The sequence below is a fragment of the Amphiura filiformis genome, chromosome 8 (assembly GCF_039555335.1).
Source record: "Amphiura filiformis chromosome 8, Afil_fr2py, whole genome shotgun sequence".
NCBI lineage: Eukaryota > Metazoa > Echinodermata > Ophiuroidea > Amphilepidida > Amphiuridae > Amphiura > Amphiura filiformis.
In genome coordinates, this window is record NC_092635.1 from 53,987,553 (window position 1) to 54,006,562 (window position 19,010).

The following is a 19,010-nucleotide window of genomic DNA, read 5'->3' on the forward strand; positions in this document are numbered from 1 at the left end:
GAATCAGCTCTAAAACCATTGAATATGCTTCTTTGCAATTTTTTATTTTTCGACCTCGTGTTACTTAAACATTCATATCTTTTCTCAGGAGTGTCGTAGGGTAGTGATTGAGGTGTCAAAATGCGCAGGACAATCCTCCGCATGCGATTATTTAGCAAATGTACAAAATTAGTTGCTAGATTTTAAAAGTGGGTAAAATTCCTAACCATAAAGAAACTTTTTTTGCGTAGTTTAGTTGACCTGTTTGGTCTACATTATGTGTGTTAAAGAAAGTAGACAAAAGTATAGGACTTAATAAATAGGATTTTGTCTTTGGTGGAAAAACAGTGAGTGTTTTACATAATGCAAACAAGTACTTCACATTATACTTTTGGTACATGAAAAAAAAAAGATATAAGAAAAAAAAAACTTTTCCCGACCGACCGACCCAACTTCTGAAAGTGATCTATGGACAAGCAAATAATTTATTTTTTTGGCCTAATGAGCTGATCAAATTGCAAATGAAGCAAATATGAACAGAGAACAACATTATAACATTCAGAGGTGTAGGCATAGAACAATAATGACACAATTAAGTAAATTGGTTTGTTGCTCATTATCTAGCTAGCTGGCAAGCAAGACAGAGGTAGCTTTAACAATCAACACATTTATGGTTTCACACAGGCAGCATGTGACAGATATTTACATCATTGCAGTTAGTTTTGACATGTAACTCAAATATATATCTTGATGTCAAACCTCAATATACTACACTAAAGGGAATTTTAATGTGAAGAACTGCTTGGCCTTTTGTTGTTCAAAAGTGGTCCAAGTGCAATCTTATATTTTTCAAACTATTTAATCTGTGTGGTGTGCATCTGGGTATGCATGTGCCAATAACCACGGATGGAGTAATATTGGAGTAATGGACCAATGTTGACATCAATTAGACAGCAACAGCAGATGGCAATCCTGCTATAAGTCAACAAACACTGATGCAATGGTGCTGTTAGCTCTCGGTAATCATCATATCAAGTGTGATCTTTGATGCAACATTTAACTCAGACTGAACAATAGAAGTCAAACTAGATAGTATTGTAGACACTTATTTTATCTGGCAAACAGCTCTATCACAAAATACACAGTAAAACTATAATGTGATGGTCAAACTAGTTTCAAATCATCACATCAAATTGTGCATTCTAACAGTCTAACTGAGAACAACTGAAATCAACCCACTGTTTGCACAGTGAAACTATGATTCCAACAATGAAACCAGTTTAAAATCATCATAGTTCATCGAGCATGGATTTATGCAACTGAAATGAACTTTGGGCTCTCTAAATTGCTCAACTTATTGGAGATAATGTGCCACAAACGAAAGCCACCAAGTTGTTATCTAAGTATCACTATACGTTTTATTGCACGAGACAAATTTATATTAAGGAGAGGAATTACTGTGTGTGTACCTCCACCATGTAAAAAAAAAGCGCAGTGATATATAGTGCGCTACGCACAGGCACAACGCCTAGACATTGATCCGCAAGCGTCAGCACAGTTTACAGGTTGTCGCTGACCACTATGGCCCACATCATTCCATAAACCATTTAACAACAAATAAGGGACTTTGCTGCTACAAGAGCGCACAACGCCCTAGACATTCCACAAATAACCATCGCAACCAGGATCAGCTCCCCGAGTTTCGTACATGTTACAACAAGACAATTAGCAGTAAGTTCCTGGTCCAGGAGAATTTCAAGCTAACTCCACAAGAGCATACTAGGCACCGCCAGGGCTCGAACCTGCAACCTCTTGCACCATAGTCGAAGGCCTTAACGATTGAGCTAACTTGTACTGTGTTAACTGACCTTACCGTTTGAACTTAGCAGCCTGGAGAATATCTACTTCATGGAAAGCTCTAATGTAATGCAACGTGTTGGTTTTTGACAACAGGATTATTCTAAATCAATAAACATAAAATTTCCGACTTGTAATTACTAATGGATATCAAGGAGCAAATTCAAAAAGTTACTTTGAAGATGACAGCAGTTTTATTCATTGCTCATTGAAACTTATTTTTAAACTGTTTGAAGTTAAGATTTTATAGCAGAATATATGTCTAGTATAAGTGCAACCTGTAGCAGAATATATATACTTGATGTTAGTGATATCAAGTGTTATGTCACATAGTTTTTTAGAAGTTATGATTGTATTTGATTTGTATATCTTGATCAAAATGTTGCATGTTTGTATTTGAACACAGATCCTGATTTGACATATTCTATTTCTTTCAATATCATTCTAATTTTCTATTGTATGCCTTTCTAAACTAATTAGGTTAAATTGTTAAATGTTAAATCTTCTAATAATTTGTTTGGCCCACTGACCAAAATGTGTGATCTGAAATGTTATGTGTACTGATTTATACTTTCTGATTGTAAAATTTTTTTGTGATATACTAATATTATAGCAAGCATTTGAATTTAATTTTGCACTTAAAAAAACAGATCGTATATAAGTATGTTATTTTCTTATTGTACCAGTCATCATATATTTTAACTAGCTATATGTATTACCTACTGAACCATAATGGGTAGTGTAAGCATCATTGAAGGGGTATGGGCTGCTGCTATTGTTTTAATTGGTATCCCAGGGAACATACTCATACTTGTTGTCTTGTTTTCCCGACAGCTGATCCGTAAAGCACAGTATTTCATTTTCCTACTTGCTGTAGCTGATCTCCTTTTCTGCCTCAATTTGCCCTTTGCATATTTTGCTCATTGGTATCTTTCCATTGGTTCTGCAGGGATAATTATTTCCAGTATTTTGGTATTTTTACAATCGTGGGGTTTTTTCTTACTTGGTTGTGCTGCTTTTGAGAGATACACAGCAGTTAGAAATATCGTCAGGAGACGCTTGAGTACAAAATCTGTCATTTTGTTGACTTTGCTGAGTGTCTTTAGTGCAGCATTAATAACATGCAGTCATTTTCTTCCTCATGTAAGTGGAGAAGGATTTCAACCCAAGCAAATGCTGCAACTTGTATTAGTACCTAACATAATCCTGACTGTTGTATGTCATGTTCGTATAGTAAGGCAGCTGAATAGACAGATTGCACCAGAACCAGTCGCACCTGTTGAGCTTGATCAGCCAGCAAATAGGCCAATAGAGATGTCAAATATCAAGCAAATCCACCTTGATGCATCAGTGCATTCACCAAATGACAACACATCAACAAGTTGTCAAACGACAAAGGAATCATGTGATGACCATTCTATATCAACAACAAGACCCACAGCAAAGATTCAGCATAAAACACCTCCCAAAAAGGACAATGATTGCCTCCAACCAGATCCAGCACTTCATGCTGTTTTATCCTCTCACACAATGCAGCTACAATTTGAACTCCAAAACAGTTTCCAACCCGCATCAACATCTAACAAAGAGATTTCAAAAGAGGCAAATCACAATCATCTAGAAGACAGCCAACTCCACAACAGAAAAAGTTGCAAGAGAGTTTATGAAGATAAGATATCAGCGGCTGACATCAGCCTTAATTTCACAAATTTAAGCCATGAAGTTCAGTGCTCTGATGGCTTGTTGGATATAACACCATCAACCTCCAAATATGAAATTCCAATGCACCATCTAACAAACCAAGACAAAGATGAAAATATGTGGAAGGTTCTACCTGGTGTTGTCACCTCTGAACAGAATTCAGATGAAACAAGTTTTATTGATTGTGTAAAAAGATTTTCCACCCATCTACCTGAGACAGATCACCCTGATGACTCCTCTCCAAACATTCCTACACTTAGTGCCTCTTGAGACAATGAAGCACTGCATCAATATCATTTCTTAAGGAAAGTGTCCATGATGCTATTAATTGCAACAGCAGTTTTCTTTATTACTTATGGGCCAGTCATTATAATATTTTTCATGTCAAGTGCAGATCCAAATCTTAATCATTTATTATTTACTTTAACAAGGGACCTTTCATTCATTAATAGTTGCATTAATCCATTTATTTACAGCTTTGTAAATAAAAGTTTCCGTGATGAATGCAAGAGGATATACCAAAGAATGCGACAATATTTTAGAAACCACTAGGTCTAAAAGAGATATACAGTTATTTAAATTCACAACCTAAAACATAAGACCAACTTATCAATATTTTGAAAGAGTATGTAAGTTGTTATAAAAAAAACCCTGACCCTGCTATTGCCGGTTCATAGATAATCTACAGAGAAGACTATTGTTGTCCTTTTTGTCCTCTTTGTTGTCCAGTATGCTCTGAGTATCACAACAAACCCGTTTTTATTCTGTAGCTACTTTTGTACGAGGACATGATATTTGAAGAAGTTCAATTAAGTTTGTGGAAATTATGGCTTTCATCTTGACAAAACCAATTAATTGACTTTGTCCTGACAGTTTTGGCTATCACTGGATCAACTGCCCAAATCCGGATTTGACTTGTTTTTAAATTCACATTGCGTATGAATTATTTACAATAAAGGGACCAGTGCTTTAGCTTCAGAGGGCAGCAGTGAAACAGGATTGAATCCCTAAATAATTCATTTTAATCACATGGGGGGCTAAGGCACCCACCCGCTCTCGTAATTCTATTTGAAACATACACTTCCTGTGTGAAAGAATAAGTTCAAACAACAAACTATTAGAGAACAAACATTTTTATACCACTGGAACCCTCTGGCTACAAAATGTTTATATACCAACAATTTCTTGCAGATTAATTCGTTTAGCAAACACAATCTTCAAATTTGAATTTTGTTCTAGTATACCAGAACGAAATTACAACACTGGCCTATGGAGCAGTGTAATAGGCCTACACATAATCATGCATAACCCACAAATGCAAAATCAGAATCAACTGAAATTTTAGGAATAAGCTTTTTTTTTGAATATATATTGAAAAGTGTCATAAAAAGAGGATGTTAGGATCACAAAATCCTCCTTTAAGCTTTTATGTAGGTATTATCATCACAATTGTGGGAATAGCATGAAGAACAAGCTAGGTGGAAAGGTTGTCAAATTCAGAAACCTTTTTTCGATTTGCTTGTTGCAGAACATTACCAGATACCGTATTGTCTGTAATAAATGCCTTGGGGGCATTGCATTTTTCCAAAAGGGTTCCAAAATCTGGTTCAATTTCCCAATGGTGCTCCCGTAGAAAGGAGAGATTTACCATTATACTAATACTACTACCATGGTGGCACCCATGGAAATCGAGTGAAAAATTACATTCTCATGGTAAATAGTAAATACAACAAAATTACAACTGCAAGTGCATCATAAAGCAAGAATCTGGTGAAATTCTACCATAATAAGATTATGAAATGGATGGAAGTTTGAGTCATAATAGGTTTTGTCCATGCAATTTAGCGATCGTCACTGATGTGACTGACATGACTGATGCAAGTTTTAAGCTTACTCACACGATATGGCATGGAAATGTTTATATTTTTGTCAATTTTTCACAGAAAAATTGGAGGGAGCGTTTATTAGAGGGGGAGTGTTTACATTCCATGCCAACTCAACAAGGGGTATATACCATACCTCATGGATTTTCGTCTTAGTTTGAGTATTAATAGATATCAATACCCAATACGGTAGCATTATTGTGTTCACAGATAGCTAGCTATGTAGTTTGATCAGCTCGTAATCAGTGGGAAATGTTAGGCTTTTAAAACTATGCCCCAAAGTAGACCCACATTAAAAGTGATATAGTTGACCTGTCTGTTTTATATTTTATGTGTTACAGATTTGATGAATGTAAAGAGTGTGCAAATGTTCTATATTTTTTGGATAAATTTGTGAAGTGTTTGTATTAAATTGTTAAGGTAGCATAATTATGATCACTGGTAGGTAGCATAATTGTAATCACAGATAGGTAGCATAATTGTGATCACAGAAAGGTAGCATAATTGTGATCACAGAAAGGTAGCATAATTGTGATCACAGAAAGGTAACATAATTGTAATCACAGATAGGTAGCATAATTGTGATCACAGAAAGGTAACATAATTGTAATCACAGAAAGGTAGCATAATTGTGATCACAGAAAGGTAACATAATTGTAATCACAGATAGGTAGCATAATTGTGATCACAGAAAGGTAGCATAATTGTGATCACAGAAAGGTAGCATAATTGTAATCACAGAAAGGTAGCATAATTGTAATCACAGATAGGTAGCATAATTGTGATCACAGATAGGTAGCATAATTGTGATCACAGAAAGGTAGCATAATTGTGATCACAGATAGGTAGCATAATTGTGATCACAGAAAGGTAGCATAATTGTGATCACAGAAAGGTAGCATAATTGTGATCACAGAAAGGTAACATAATTGTAATCACAGAAAGGTAACATAATTGTGATCACAGAAAGGTAGCATAATTGTGATCACAGAAAGGTAACATAATTGTAATCACAGATAGGTAGCATAATTGTGATCACAGAAAGGTAGCATAATTGTGATCACAGAAAGGTAGCATAATTGTAATCACAGATAGGTAGCATAATTGTGATCACAGATAGGTAGCATAATTGTGATCACAGAAAGGTAGCATAATTGTGATCACAGATATGTAGCATAATTGTAATCACAGATAGGTAGCATAATTGTGATCACAGAGAGGTAGCATAATTGTGATCACAGAAAGGTAATATAATTGTAATCACAGATAGGTAGCATAATTGTGATCACAGAAAGGTAGCATAATTGTAATCACAGAAAGGTAGCATAATTGTAATCACAGATAGGTAGCATAATTGTAATCACAGATAGGTAGCATAATTGTGATCACAGAAAGGTAACATAATTGTGATCACAGAAAGGTAGCATAATTATGATCACAGAAAGGAAGCATAATTGTGATCACAGAAAGGAAGCATAATTGTAATCACAGAAAGGTAGCATAATTGTGATCATAGAAAGGTAGCATAATTGTGATCACAGAAAGGAAGCATAATTGTAATCACAGATAGGTAGCATAATTGTGATCACAGAAAGGAAGCATAATTGTAATCACAGAAAGGTAGCATAATTGTAATCACAGAAAGGTAGCATAATTATGATCACAGAAAGGAAGCATAATTGTGATCACAGAAAGGTAGCAAAATTGTAATCACAGAAAGGTAGCATAATTGTGATCATAGAAAGGTAGCATAATTGTAATCACAGAAAGGTAGCATAATTGTAATCACAGATAGGTAGCATAATTGTAATCACAGATAGGTAGCATAATTGTAATCACAGAAAGGTAGCATAATTGTAATCACAGAAAGGCAGCATAATTGTAATCACAGACAGGTAGCAAAATTGTTATCACAGAAAGGTAGCATAATTGTAATCACAGAAAGGTAGCATAATTGTAATCACAGAAAGGTAGCATAATTATGATCACAGAAAGGTAGCATAATTGTAATCACAGAAAGGTAGCATAATTGTGATCATAGAAAGGTAACATAATTGTAATCACAGAAAGGAAAGGTAGCATAATTGTGATCACAGAAAGGTAGCAAAATTGTAATCATAGAAAGGTAGCATAATTGTTGAATAATACCAGTTGAACTCAAGGCAACTTGATTGTTAGTTGCTCTGCAAAGTTAAGCTGTGACTGAATTAGAGATTAATGTCAGTGCATCAGTTGTTTTGAGATTATTGGGCTATTCCAGTTGAAATCCACACTCCCCCTGTGGAAGATTTTGGAAATATCTTCCACAGGGGGAGTATGTTTTTCAAATTTAATTGGTCAGAGTTAATCATTTTGAAACCCATACTCCCCCTCTATTATGGCTTTACCTATATCTTCCACAACTGGAGCAAGTATTTCAAATGGAAGTTACCCAAATGTGTATGCTATTCAAAATTGATACGCCCTCTGTGGCAGGCTTTAGCTAAATCTTCCACAGCGGTAATGGATTTTAAATGGAATAGCCCATTGCGAAAAATATACACATTTTGCTTTTGAAAACAAGGAATATTGCCCCCACAAGATATATTCTGCAGTCTAAGCAAAATATTTAGATTCTTCAAAATTCCTAAAAAATAACTGCTGCAAAGTCATTTGAATTGGTTAAAAACTACTCACAGCTTCCAGTATGAGCCACTGTTAGTTGTCTGTTGTTAGTGCAAGCTTCAACTTCCAGTTGACATTGGTTGGTATAGGTCTGTCCATCTGTACCACAAACTGGACTGTAGTTAGTTGGACATACATCTGGACATGGTGGTTCTATAAATAAATGGTGATGACACAATGGAATTGGTTAATTGTATGCATTTCTAACCTGGCACTAGAAAGCGGTATTTATTGGCTATTCTAGTTGAAATCCATACACCCTATGGAAGACATGACCTTAATCTAACACACAGGGGGTGTAGATTTCAAATGGAGTCACTCTTTCAGGTAAACCGCAATTCACACTCCCTGTGTGGGAGATTAAGGTCATGTCTTCCATAGGGGGTGTATGGTTTTCAATTGGAATAACCCATTGACAGTGACAGGTGGCAATGGCTGACCTGGGACCCGGATGGTAATGGTTTCGCAAAGCAAGTTACAGGGATAGAAAAGAGAGGTAAGTGTATAGAATTGCTATTCTGATCTTTTTAAAAGTTCATATGTTGCTGCCACAGACCACTACTTCGCAAATAGGTTAAGTCCTCACATTCCTTGTTAATGAGGGCTGATCATTCCATGAAGTGCGACAGACGAAACTTTGATGCAGATACACGAAGGCACGTAACACTGGTGATTGAGCGATCGGTCCTCATGAATATGCAAGAATTCACAGCACACAAAGCACAGGGACTTTAGCTGTTTGCAAATAGTCTGTGGTTGCTGCATACTTTGTGAAAAACGTTTCAGTTCCAGGTTTGAATTTGTCATTTGCCAAATTCAACCAAGATATACATCCATTGGGCAAGTTTAAACAGAGCCAACACTCACATCGCATTGCCCTCTCCCACATACACACCCACCCCTACACGTTTTCACCAACAACCGTGAACCCGTATTGTGTGTGTGGCTGTTAACAGTGAAACCGGGGACCCACACACACAGATATATCATAATCCAAACGTGGAGTTCTGTGAAATATCACCACTAACCTTGGACCTGGTATTACACCTACGATAGAGAACCCAACCCAAATGCATAGTTATGCTGTATAGCACCCTCTGCCACTGTCTTATGACTGTGGACATCCATGTTTTGCAGTGTGTGGTTTTTCACTACATAAGTGTGGGCTCAAAGTCCACGTTTGTAGGTGAAAACAAATGCACCCACACACCCTACCTGAAACCACCCCCCCAAACGGGGACACTGTTTATGACTATGCAAACAGGGATGTTACTTCTGGACTTTCACGGGTTTACCCAGAACGTTACACAAATTATACACAATTTTCATGACCTTTAACCTAGCAATTGGGGACATGTTTTTTGATCACCAACAGGAGATGCACTCTCAATTTTTTATTTATGTTACATTTACATACATGTAAAATGGTGGATAGTCCCCCATTCCCAAGAGGTCCCCAGTTAGAATATAGGATATCACACTTACGTCCCCATATGAGGTGATTACAAACGCTTGCACATTACCCACAAAAACACTCATACTTAACGCTCTGCATGCTACCATAGGCTTCAGCATAACAAGTCCAACTGTTGAGGTATTTTCTCAAAATATCAAAATTCCAAATATAGTAAGGGACCATTCACAAACACTTGTAAGAGGGGCCTGATGCAAAAAGGGGGGCCCTGAAAAAAAATGACCACAAATTTTCCTGGAAAAATTGAGTTTATATGCTTTTCTATGGGGTTGACCCATAATTTTCATGTCAAACAGGGGGGGGCCCTGAAATTTTTGAGGTCTGTAAAGGGGGCCCGAAAAATTTGTGCGATGAATTTTTTTGGCATCAGACCCCCCTTACAAGTGTTTGTGAACGGTCCCTAATGACAATGTACAATTATGAAATTTTTGAATTTTTAAGAAAAATTTGAAATTTGTCGTCTGCTGTCGACACCCGCATGGAGAGAGTTAAGAAAGGGTTCATACTTTACCTGTAGGAGGCTGTACACATGCACCACCATATGCTGCCCTCAAGTTTTCATTGTTGTCGCATGCTTCTTTTTCTAATTCACACCTGTTAGAGTAGGTGTTACCATCTGTACCACACACTGGTGCATAGACTGATGGGCACACACTCGGACACACTTCTGGACAAATATAAATCATATTTATATGTATGAGGTTAATATTGTTTATATCAATGTCCTTAAAAGGCATTTTCATGATCCACAGCACCATCCCTCCACTTTTCTCAAAAAAAGTCAAGATTTTTATGCCACTGGAAACCTCTGGCTACATAATGTTTATGTACACAATTTCTTGCAGATTAATTAGTACAGCAAAAATATCGTCAAATTTGAATTATATTTTGATTTACCAAAATGGAATTACAATAGTGACCTATGGAGCAGTGTAATACATAACACATAATCATCAATAACTCGCAAACGCAACATCAGAATCAACTGAAATTTTTGGAATAAGCTTTTTTCGTGTATATCTGCTGAAAAATGTCCTAAAAAGAGGATGCTAGGATTACAAAATACTCCTTTAATCAGTTCATGTCAGTGTTGTAGGCAGTGAAAACCAAATCAGAACAAACGTTAGTAAAATACGAGCTGTGTACAAATATTGTATAATGTCACGGGTGTGCATTACACGTAGTACGTGCAGTGCTTTCGGACACATTCATTTTTCTTGCGGGTTGATGCATTTATATTTGCTTGCATTTTCCAACATTTTTAGTGACAATTTTTTTATGAAAGTAGCAAAAATCACAGGATTTTTTTTCTCGTGCATAAGATAGGTAAATAAATGCGTATCACTTGTACACACTCACACACTAGTGGTAAGTACCAACTGTGCCATGTTTAATATATTAAGTCTGTTATAATTAGTCAAGAATATGGAAACAAATTAGCTCAATATGCTTGACGTGACATCAATTACTTTAACGAAGCCAATGCAACGCCTGTCATTATAATCTATTGTTAGGCCCTTGGCACTTGATTATTAGTTTCCTGTTTACCGCCCGCATCCAAAATTGAAAATCTCAAAATAATTAATTATTTTATTTTTATTTCTAATTTTCTGCTTTAAAATAACTTTCAACTACTTCTACTTGCCATTTTCTGACTTTAATAATATCAACAATAATGATGAATAAACAAGGAGTACAACTCCACCTTCACTTATTTATAAAATCAAATATTGTTGTGAAATAATTAAATGCCCGCTCTAGTCAAAACGAATCAATAGTTGCTTGTAATAGTTCAAACTAAATAAAGAAAATAAAAGATAATTAATAATTAATAATTAAAAGTCACCTCGTCCCTTTTTCAAAATCTTTAACAGGAAACTAATAATCAAGTGCGAAGGGCCTTAAAGATCTCAGTAAGGGCAATGCAATGCCTGTCATTATAATCTATTGTTAAAGATCTCATTAAAGTATAATTAGTAAAATCCTAATTAAGTGCAGCCCATGGTTATGACACACCTAGACTTGTCTCTGTAACGTTTGCCATATTAATTACACGGTTTGTCTCAGAGCTCCTTTTCCTTTTTTTGTGTTTTTTTGTATTTCAAACCAAATAACATTATCATCTAACACAACATGTTTATTCTGTCGGTCCGTGCCACGTCACTTCCGGTTGATGATGCGACTCACGGTCGGAAAACAAGTCCCTGATTCGATTATTGTTGATGATTTCTGTCATTGGTGTTATGTAAATTTCGATCGCAAATAGTCAGTGGAATCAAACAACCGTTTCTAAGTCTTCAGAGTGGAGTGGAGGGAGGGGAGGGGAGGGGAGGGGAGGGGAAAGGAGAGGAAAGGAGAAAAGAGGGGAGGAGAGGAGAAAAGAGGAGAGGAGAGGAGAGGAAGGGAGGGAGATGAGAGGAGAGGAGAGGAGAGGAGAGGGGAGGGGAGGAGAGGGAAGGTGAGGGGAAAAGAGGAGAGGAGAAAAGAGGAGAGAGAGGAGAGGAGAGGAGAGGAGAGAGGAGAGGAGAGGAGAGGAGAGAGAGGAGAGGAGAGGAGAGGAGAGGAGAGGAGAGAAGAGAAGAGAAGAGAAGAGAAGAGAAGAGAAGAGAAGAGAAGAGAAGAGAAGAGAAGAGAAGAGAAGAGAAGAGAAGAGAAAAGAGAAAAGAGAGAAAGAAGAAAAGAAGAGAAGAGAAGAGAAGAGAAGAGAAGAGAAGAGGAGAGGAGAGAGAGGAGAGGAGAGGAGAGGAGAGGAGAGGAGAGAGAAGAGAAGAGAAGAGAAGAGAAGAGAGAAGAGAAGAGAAGAGAAGAGAAGAGAAGAGAAGAGAAGAGAAGAGAAGAGAAGAGAAGAGAAGAGAAGAGAAGAGAAGAGAAGAGAAGAGAAGAGAAGAGAAGAGGAGAGGAGAGGAGAGGAGAGGAGAGGAGAGGAGAGGAGAGGAGAGGAGAGGAGAGAGAGAGAAGAGAAGAGAAGAGAAGAGAAGAGAAGAGAAGAGAAGAGAAGAGAAGAGAATAGAAGAGCAGAGAAGAGAATATTCTGTCTAATGTACATGTATTCCCAAATTCAAAAAAAGTGTGCACCAAATTGCACAAATCCTGTTTGAAAAATAAAATTTCCAGCTTCTGAGGGGGCATATCCCACCTCAGACACCCCCTGTGCACGCTTACGCGTGCATGTTGGCGCTTACAAGCCAGATTTGCCCCCCCTTTCCAAAACCTTTCGCCGGCCCTAAAGGTAAGGCTGAATATCTTTCTTTCTACCAAGTTATGTTACCATGGATCTTGGGGATGCATGTATATGTACCCGTGGATGGATGGAGCGAGGGATAAGCAATTACCAGGCTCCTTCCTGATATAATTTATTTATTCTTTATTATTTTATTTACTCTATTTTATTTTTCATTATATCACTATTTATTTATTACTTAATATAATTTATTTTCTACTCACCATCTAGACAATTTCCTGCATAAGCAACCCTTAGCTGTGAGTCCCCTTTATTGCATGCTTCCCTTTGTAACTGACACTCATTTGGATACACCACACCATTGCTACCACAAACAGGGTCATATAACGAGGTACAAACATCTGGACAGTCATAAGCTGAAAACAGAAAATCATACCAAAGGCTACAATCCTGGGAAAAAAGATTGCCACACGAAAGTTGGCCAACAATACAGGATAAACTCAACTTGAAAAAAAGTTGGGTTGTTTGTAAGTTTGAAAGTTTATTTTTACAAACAATAACAAAAAAAAATACACTGCCATTCTCTTCTTAATTCAGTGGCATATCCAGGGGGGTACTTTGGGCGCTGAAGTCCCCTGCACTTTGTTAAAAATCATGTAAATCAGCCGTTTTTTTGGCGATTTTAGCCAATAAGCCCCCGCATAACTCTGAAAGCCCCTCTGAGCCCCCGCAGGAACAGATCCTGGTCACGATGGTGCAATTGATACTTACTTGGAACGCATTCTCCAGCATAGAGCGCCCTCAAGTCTGTCTGTCCACTGCATGCTATTCTGCCTAGTTCACATCGGTTAGGGTAAGTTGTACCATCATTACCACAGACAGGCTCATATTTCCTTGAGCAGGCATCAGGACAAAGATCTGTGTACAAGAAAAGGACAAGTGACTTTAAATGAAATTAATATTTTTTGAAAGTAGTATAAGAAATGTTGTAATTATTGTAGTAACATTTTCAAAACGTCTAACTGGGGTAACACTGAAGCTATTTTTCTATTATGTTATTTTCAATATTTCAATTACTTCCTGAAATTACTGATTTTTATAATTATTTCCAAATACTTTTGACAATTTTAAGTGCAAATTGCAAGAACATTTTATGATTTCTTACCAATTTTACACATAAAATGAAGAGGATTTACAGATTTTCTTAAAACAACTGGGATGTCATTCCAGGATTTGCATAGACAACTGAAAAAGGTTTAGCTAACAAAGTTTGTTCTGCACTTATGGGATAAATGAAAGACTGACAAAAACAGCATACAGACTGAAGGAGTGCTAATTTGCGTGCAAACTATGTAGATTAGATTATTATCATAAAAATGAATCTGCAAATTAGACCCCCCAAAAAAAAACAAATAGCAGCCAGAGTTTCTGACCATGACCTACCTATGATAAAAAATCCACAGTCAAACCCTCAATCATGTAAGAGCTACATTATCTGGATAGATAAAGGTAATTATGATGGTACAGACGGGCTTTGCAAAAACAATACACCTGACGGTGGAGGCATAAAAATTGACATGGCTTTAGAAACAAGGGCACAATTGATTAACTTTGCTTTATTTTGATATACTCACGTGTAAGACATTCTCCAACATGGAATAATTCAGCTTTTGGATCGTGCTTACATTTATATATTTCTAGCTCACACAAATTACTGAAAGTATTATAATTCACCCCAATCTTTCCACACACTGGACTGTAGTCTGCAGTGCATATCTGTGTGCAGGATTCTGCAGTAAAAGAAATATCATAAATAACATGGTAAATTAGACTATGACAATTCACTTTTGTATGGACTGAATACAGCATACTACACATTATTTCAAACACATTAAAAATCACATTTGCTGTTTGACACCTTGACAATTTTGACACCATATCACATCAAATCAATACAGATATTTATTTTTTGATTTAACCTACGCTCACACCCTTTTTATGATATGTAAGGAGTAAAGAAAATTTGGCTGAAGATTAATTCAAACAGTGGACAATTTTTATGTTGCAATAAGCTTTATATTTATTATCATGGTATTCTCAGGGCTGGATTTACCATAGGGCCAGATGGGCCCGGGCCCAGGGCCCCCAAAAGTTTGTTTTGAGCCAAAATAGGGTACAAAAAACGTTATATAGCAACATTCAACTTCAATTTGGGCTAAAAAAAAGTCTAAAATTGAAATTTTTGCCCACTTGAGTGCACATTCACAGTGCGTTTGGGGGCCTCCAAATTTTGGCCTGGCCCAGGGCCCCCAAAAGGTAAATCCAGCCCTGGGTATTATGTGACACATATTCCAGTTGTCTGTTTATAGCAAAGTTGTACTGCATGGGGCCATCAATCCAGGGGGGAGGAGGGAAAGTCCACATGCCAAGCGCACAAAAAATTGTAATTTTAATGTTTAATTGGGTCAAAATTAGGCTCTATTGGCATTGGGTCTAATTCCAATTTAGTCCATATACATTTAGTCAGACATGCCAACTTTGAAATCCAGATTCCCGTACTCAGAAGAACAAAAATCCGTATTTTGCACCCTAAAACAGTATTTTTTTAAATATGTACCTTTTGCATACCTGCCAACCCCAGAAACCCCAAAAGTAGAACACCGTGAGAGGGAGCACTTGTGCGACTGAGCACGTAACGGCCCGGGTCCAGGGGCCCACTTTACAAATTTGCAATCAAATTTGGCAATACCAAAGAACCATTCCATCAAAGTAATAAATCAATACAGAAAGATGCTTCCTTTACGAGTTATCACTCATTGAAAGTGCTACTTTGCTATACTTTACATGGAAAGCGGCCATCTTAAAGTCGTCATATTTCCTTAATTACATAACTGATCAAGCTGAATTCCGGATATATGATGCACAGTGGAAAATTAATTTTTAAAAGATTTGGTGACCTCAGTCGATCTTTGACCTTGTATGTGACCTTTGACCTCACAAAATTGGATCAAGTATGTAGACCAAACAAACTGATATACTTCTGAAAACATTGGGTTTTGTTACTTCTAATGTTGTTAGAAGCATGCTTTGTTCAAACTTTCAAGTTCAGAAAATCATTGATCATCATCATCTGAATCTGAATAAAAAAAGTCGGAAAGCATCTTGCAGGCCTATACATATTTCTTTAATGTGCATGCATGGTGCGAAAGTCGGAAGTAAAAGGAGGTTGGAAACCTTCTTTAATGCCTATTCTTTTGCACCAATAGAGCTAAATAGTTAACTAATACCTTCAGAAGACATATAAAAAACATTAATGTGCATGAAAAATCTGCAAGTGGAAAGAAAATTATTTAGGAAAGAATCTTGTAGGCCCATTAAATATTTCTTTAATGTGCATGCATTTTGCGAAAGTCGGAAGTAAAAGGAGGTCGGAAACCTTCTTTTATGCTTATTCTTTTGCACCAAAAGAGCTAAATAGTTAACGAAATACCTTCAGAAGACATAGCATTAGGTGGTTAATAAAAAACATTAATGTGCATGAAAAATCTGCAAGTCGGAAGAAAATTATTTCGGAAACCATCTTGTAGGCCTATTAAATATTTCTTTAATGTGCATGCATGGTGCGAAAGTCGGAAGTAAAAGGAGGTTGAAAACCTTCTTTAATGCCTATTCTTTTGCACCAATAGAGCTAAATAGTTAACTAATACCTTCAGAAGACATAGCATAAGGTGGTTAATAAAAAACATTAATGTGCATGAAAAATCTGCAAGTCGGAAGAAAATTATTTCGGAAAGCATATCTTGTAGTCCTATTAAATAATAATTTTTTAATGTGCATGCATCACCGAAGTCAAGAGAAAAACGATGTAGGCAACCACTTTAACCAAGAAAGTGGTCAAATGATACCAGTAATTCAGTCGGTAGTCTAATCTTGCAGCTGTTTATCTTTTTAAGACACAACATTTTATTATTTTGGTCAAAATTTGGAATTCCGTATTTTTTGGGGGTGACCGTACTATCCGTATTTATCACGTTTTACCGTACAAAATACGGTGAAACCGTACTAGTTGGCATGTCTGTTTAGTCTATATACATTTGGTCTATTACCAGAAAGGCTGATTATCCCTTGTTCTAATAATCATATAGTCTAATGTCCATTTAGTCTATTATTGTTTGGTCCAATAACCAGAATGTCTACTAACCGTATTGTCTATTAACCATTTGGTCTCATATTTTTTAAATAACCATTTGGTCTGATAACTATTTGGTCTAATAACAGTTAGGTCATAATTATATGGTCTAATAACCAGTTAGTCTGATACATCTTGTCTATTTGCCAATTCGTCTAAAAGAATTGCCATTTTGTCTACTACTGGTTATGGGCTGTAAATATGTGTAATGAGACAAGCATGTGTATAAACAAATCATGCATTATTCCCAGGAAATCTCTGTATTATTTTTTATTTATTTATTTATTTTTATTTTTATTTCAACTTTCTTCATACAGGGTAGCTCCTTTAGTGTAAAAGCACTGCTATTCTTGGAGGTCCTGTGACATACATGTACAGGGTGTAATTTACTTAAATATAAATTATATATTACACAAATATTACAAGAAAAATATGCAATACCATTATAAAGAAATTACAAGAATCATTATATAAAAGTGAAAATCAATGAACAGTGTGGTTTGTGAGAGCTCTGTAAAATTAGTATTGTTTATTAATACATCCAAAATAATGAAAAAAGAGAATAATTATTGGTTATTAGACTAAATGGTTTTTAGTGTAAATGATTATCAGACCAAATGGTTATTGGACCAAATGATTATTGACATGGACATAGACCTCATGGGTTTAGACCAAATGGATGTGGACAAAATGGGTACAAGACAAATACCCAAGATGAAATAGTATTAGACCAAATTGCAAATCCCCAAAATTAGGACAATCATGGCCTAAAACTGAGCCAAAGGAAGATGCCCCCCTGGACCAAATAAAGCACACTAGAAATGTACTTTATCTGTACTTTATGGGTACTTTAACTATACTTTATAGGTAATAAGAACATATAAAGTGTACTTTAAATGTGCTTATTTTTCATATCCTGAAAAACATTGTACTTTTAAAGGTACTTTAAATGTGCTTTATATGACTTTAATTATGCTTTATGAATATTTTGATAAATATGTGAAATTTGTTATGCTTTAACTATACTTTATTTGGACTTAGATTTTTTTCCAGTGTCAGTGAGTATACTTTAATTGTACTTATTTTGGACTTAACCAAATTTTGAACATCAGTGTGTACTTTAAATATACTTTATCAGTACTTTATGTATACTTTACCTGGACTGATTTTCCTGGTGGTATTGTCAGCAGTGTAAGAGTACTTAAAATGTGCTTTTCAGTGTACTTTAAATGTACTTTAATGTGGTCATGTGATGTTTACATGTACAAGTCACATGACTCCATTCTTCTAGATTTGAAAAATACCAACAGCCATCTTGTGGCAGTTGTGCTAAGGTTGTATATTGCAGTGGATGTATAAAACTATTCATATTTATATAAAATGAAGGACTTAATGGACTTACAAATACAGGCTTGATTGCAGGAGATAGAGTTACTGGTAATGTATGCTTGTGAACACAATTGTGTTACCAACACTTTGAGAATTAGCTCCATAAATGTGGTAAGCTTATAAAGCTTGTAATTATAACCTTACTGTAGTGCCGTACTATTACGCTGACTTTCGTATTCGGCGAGGACGATTTCGACCTCCTGGTTTGTTTACAAACAGAGAGGTAGACAGAAGACCGTTCCGCTTGTCCAAACACTCAAGTATCAGAAGGATGGTCCACAATAGTGTGATTCACGTAACCTGAATAGGGATTAAAAAGCTGTCACGTAGAACCATGTGCTTCTATTGTCCAATTTGCCATCAAGATTTCATATGGAAACAGTTCAGACCCAGAACAGGATCATGTCAGAAATTAATATTTTGTTCTGGGTCTGATTATTCGGACTAACCTTACTGGTGCATGATGAATACTGAATATGCTTGTTTGGTATAAAGTACAATTAAAGTACAGTACTTAAATGTGCTTTTTTCAGTATGCTTTAAATGTACTTTTCTGGTCATTGTGCTTTATTTGTACTTTAAAGGTACTTTATCATCGCTCCAAATGTCGCACATTGAGTGTTGTTTAGAAAGCATATTTAAAGTACAGTGCTTTAAATATACTTGTTTTGGTATAAAGTATCATTAAAGCAC

General features: G+C 36.1%; 1 protein-coding gene across 1 annotated transcript in view; it reads right to left on the reverse strand.

Moving 5' to 3' along the window:
- The window catches only part of LOC140159608 (uncharacterized), a 77,220-nt gene that overhangs the window by 30,076 nt on the left and 28,134 nt on the right, over positions 1-19,010 (reverse strand). The window contains exons 21-25 of the mRNA XM_072183103.1: positions 14,374-14,529; positions 13,511-13,657; positions 13,003-13,155; positions 10,070-10,225; positions 8,097-8,237 (exon numbers count right to left, since the gene is read on the reverse strand). Of these exons, the coding sequence (XP_072039204.1) occupies positions 8,097-8,237; positions 10,070-10,225; positions 13,003-13,155; positions 13,511-13,657; positions 14,374-14,529 (753 nt within the window). The remainder of the gene's footprint in view (positions 1-8,096; positions 8,238-10,069; positions 10,226-13,002; positions 13,156-13,510; positions 13,658-14,373; positions 14,530-19,010) is intronic.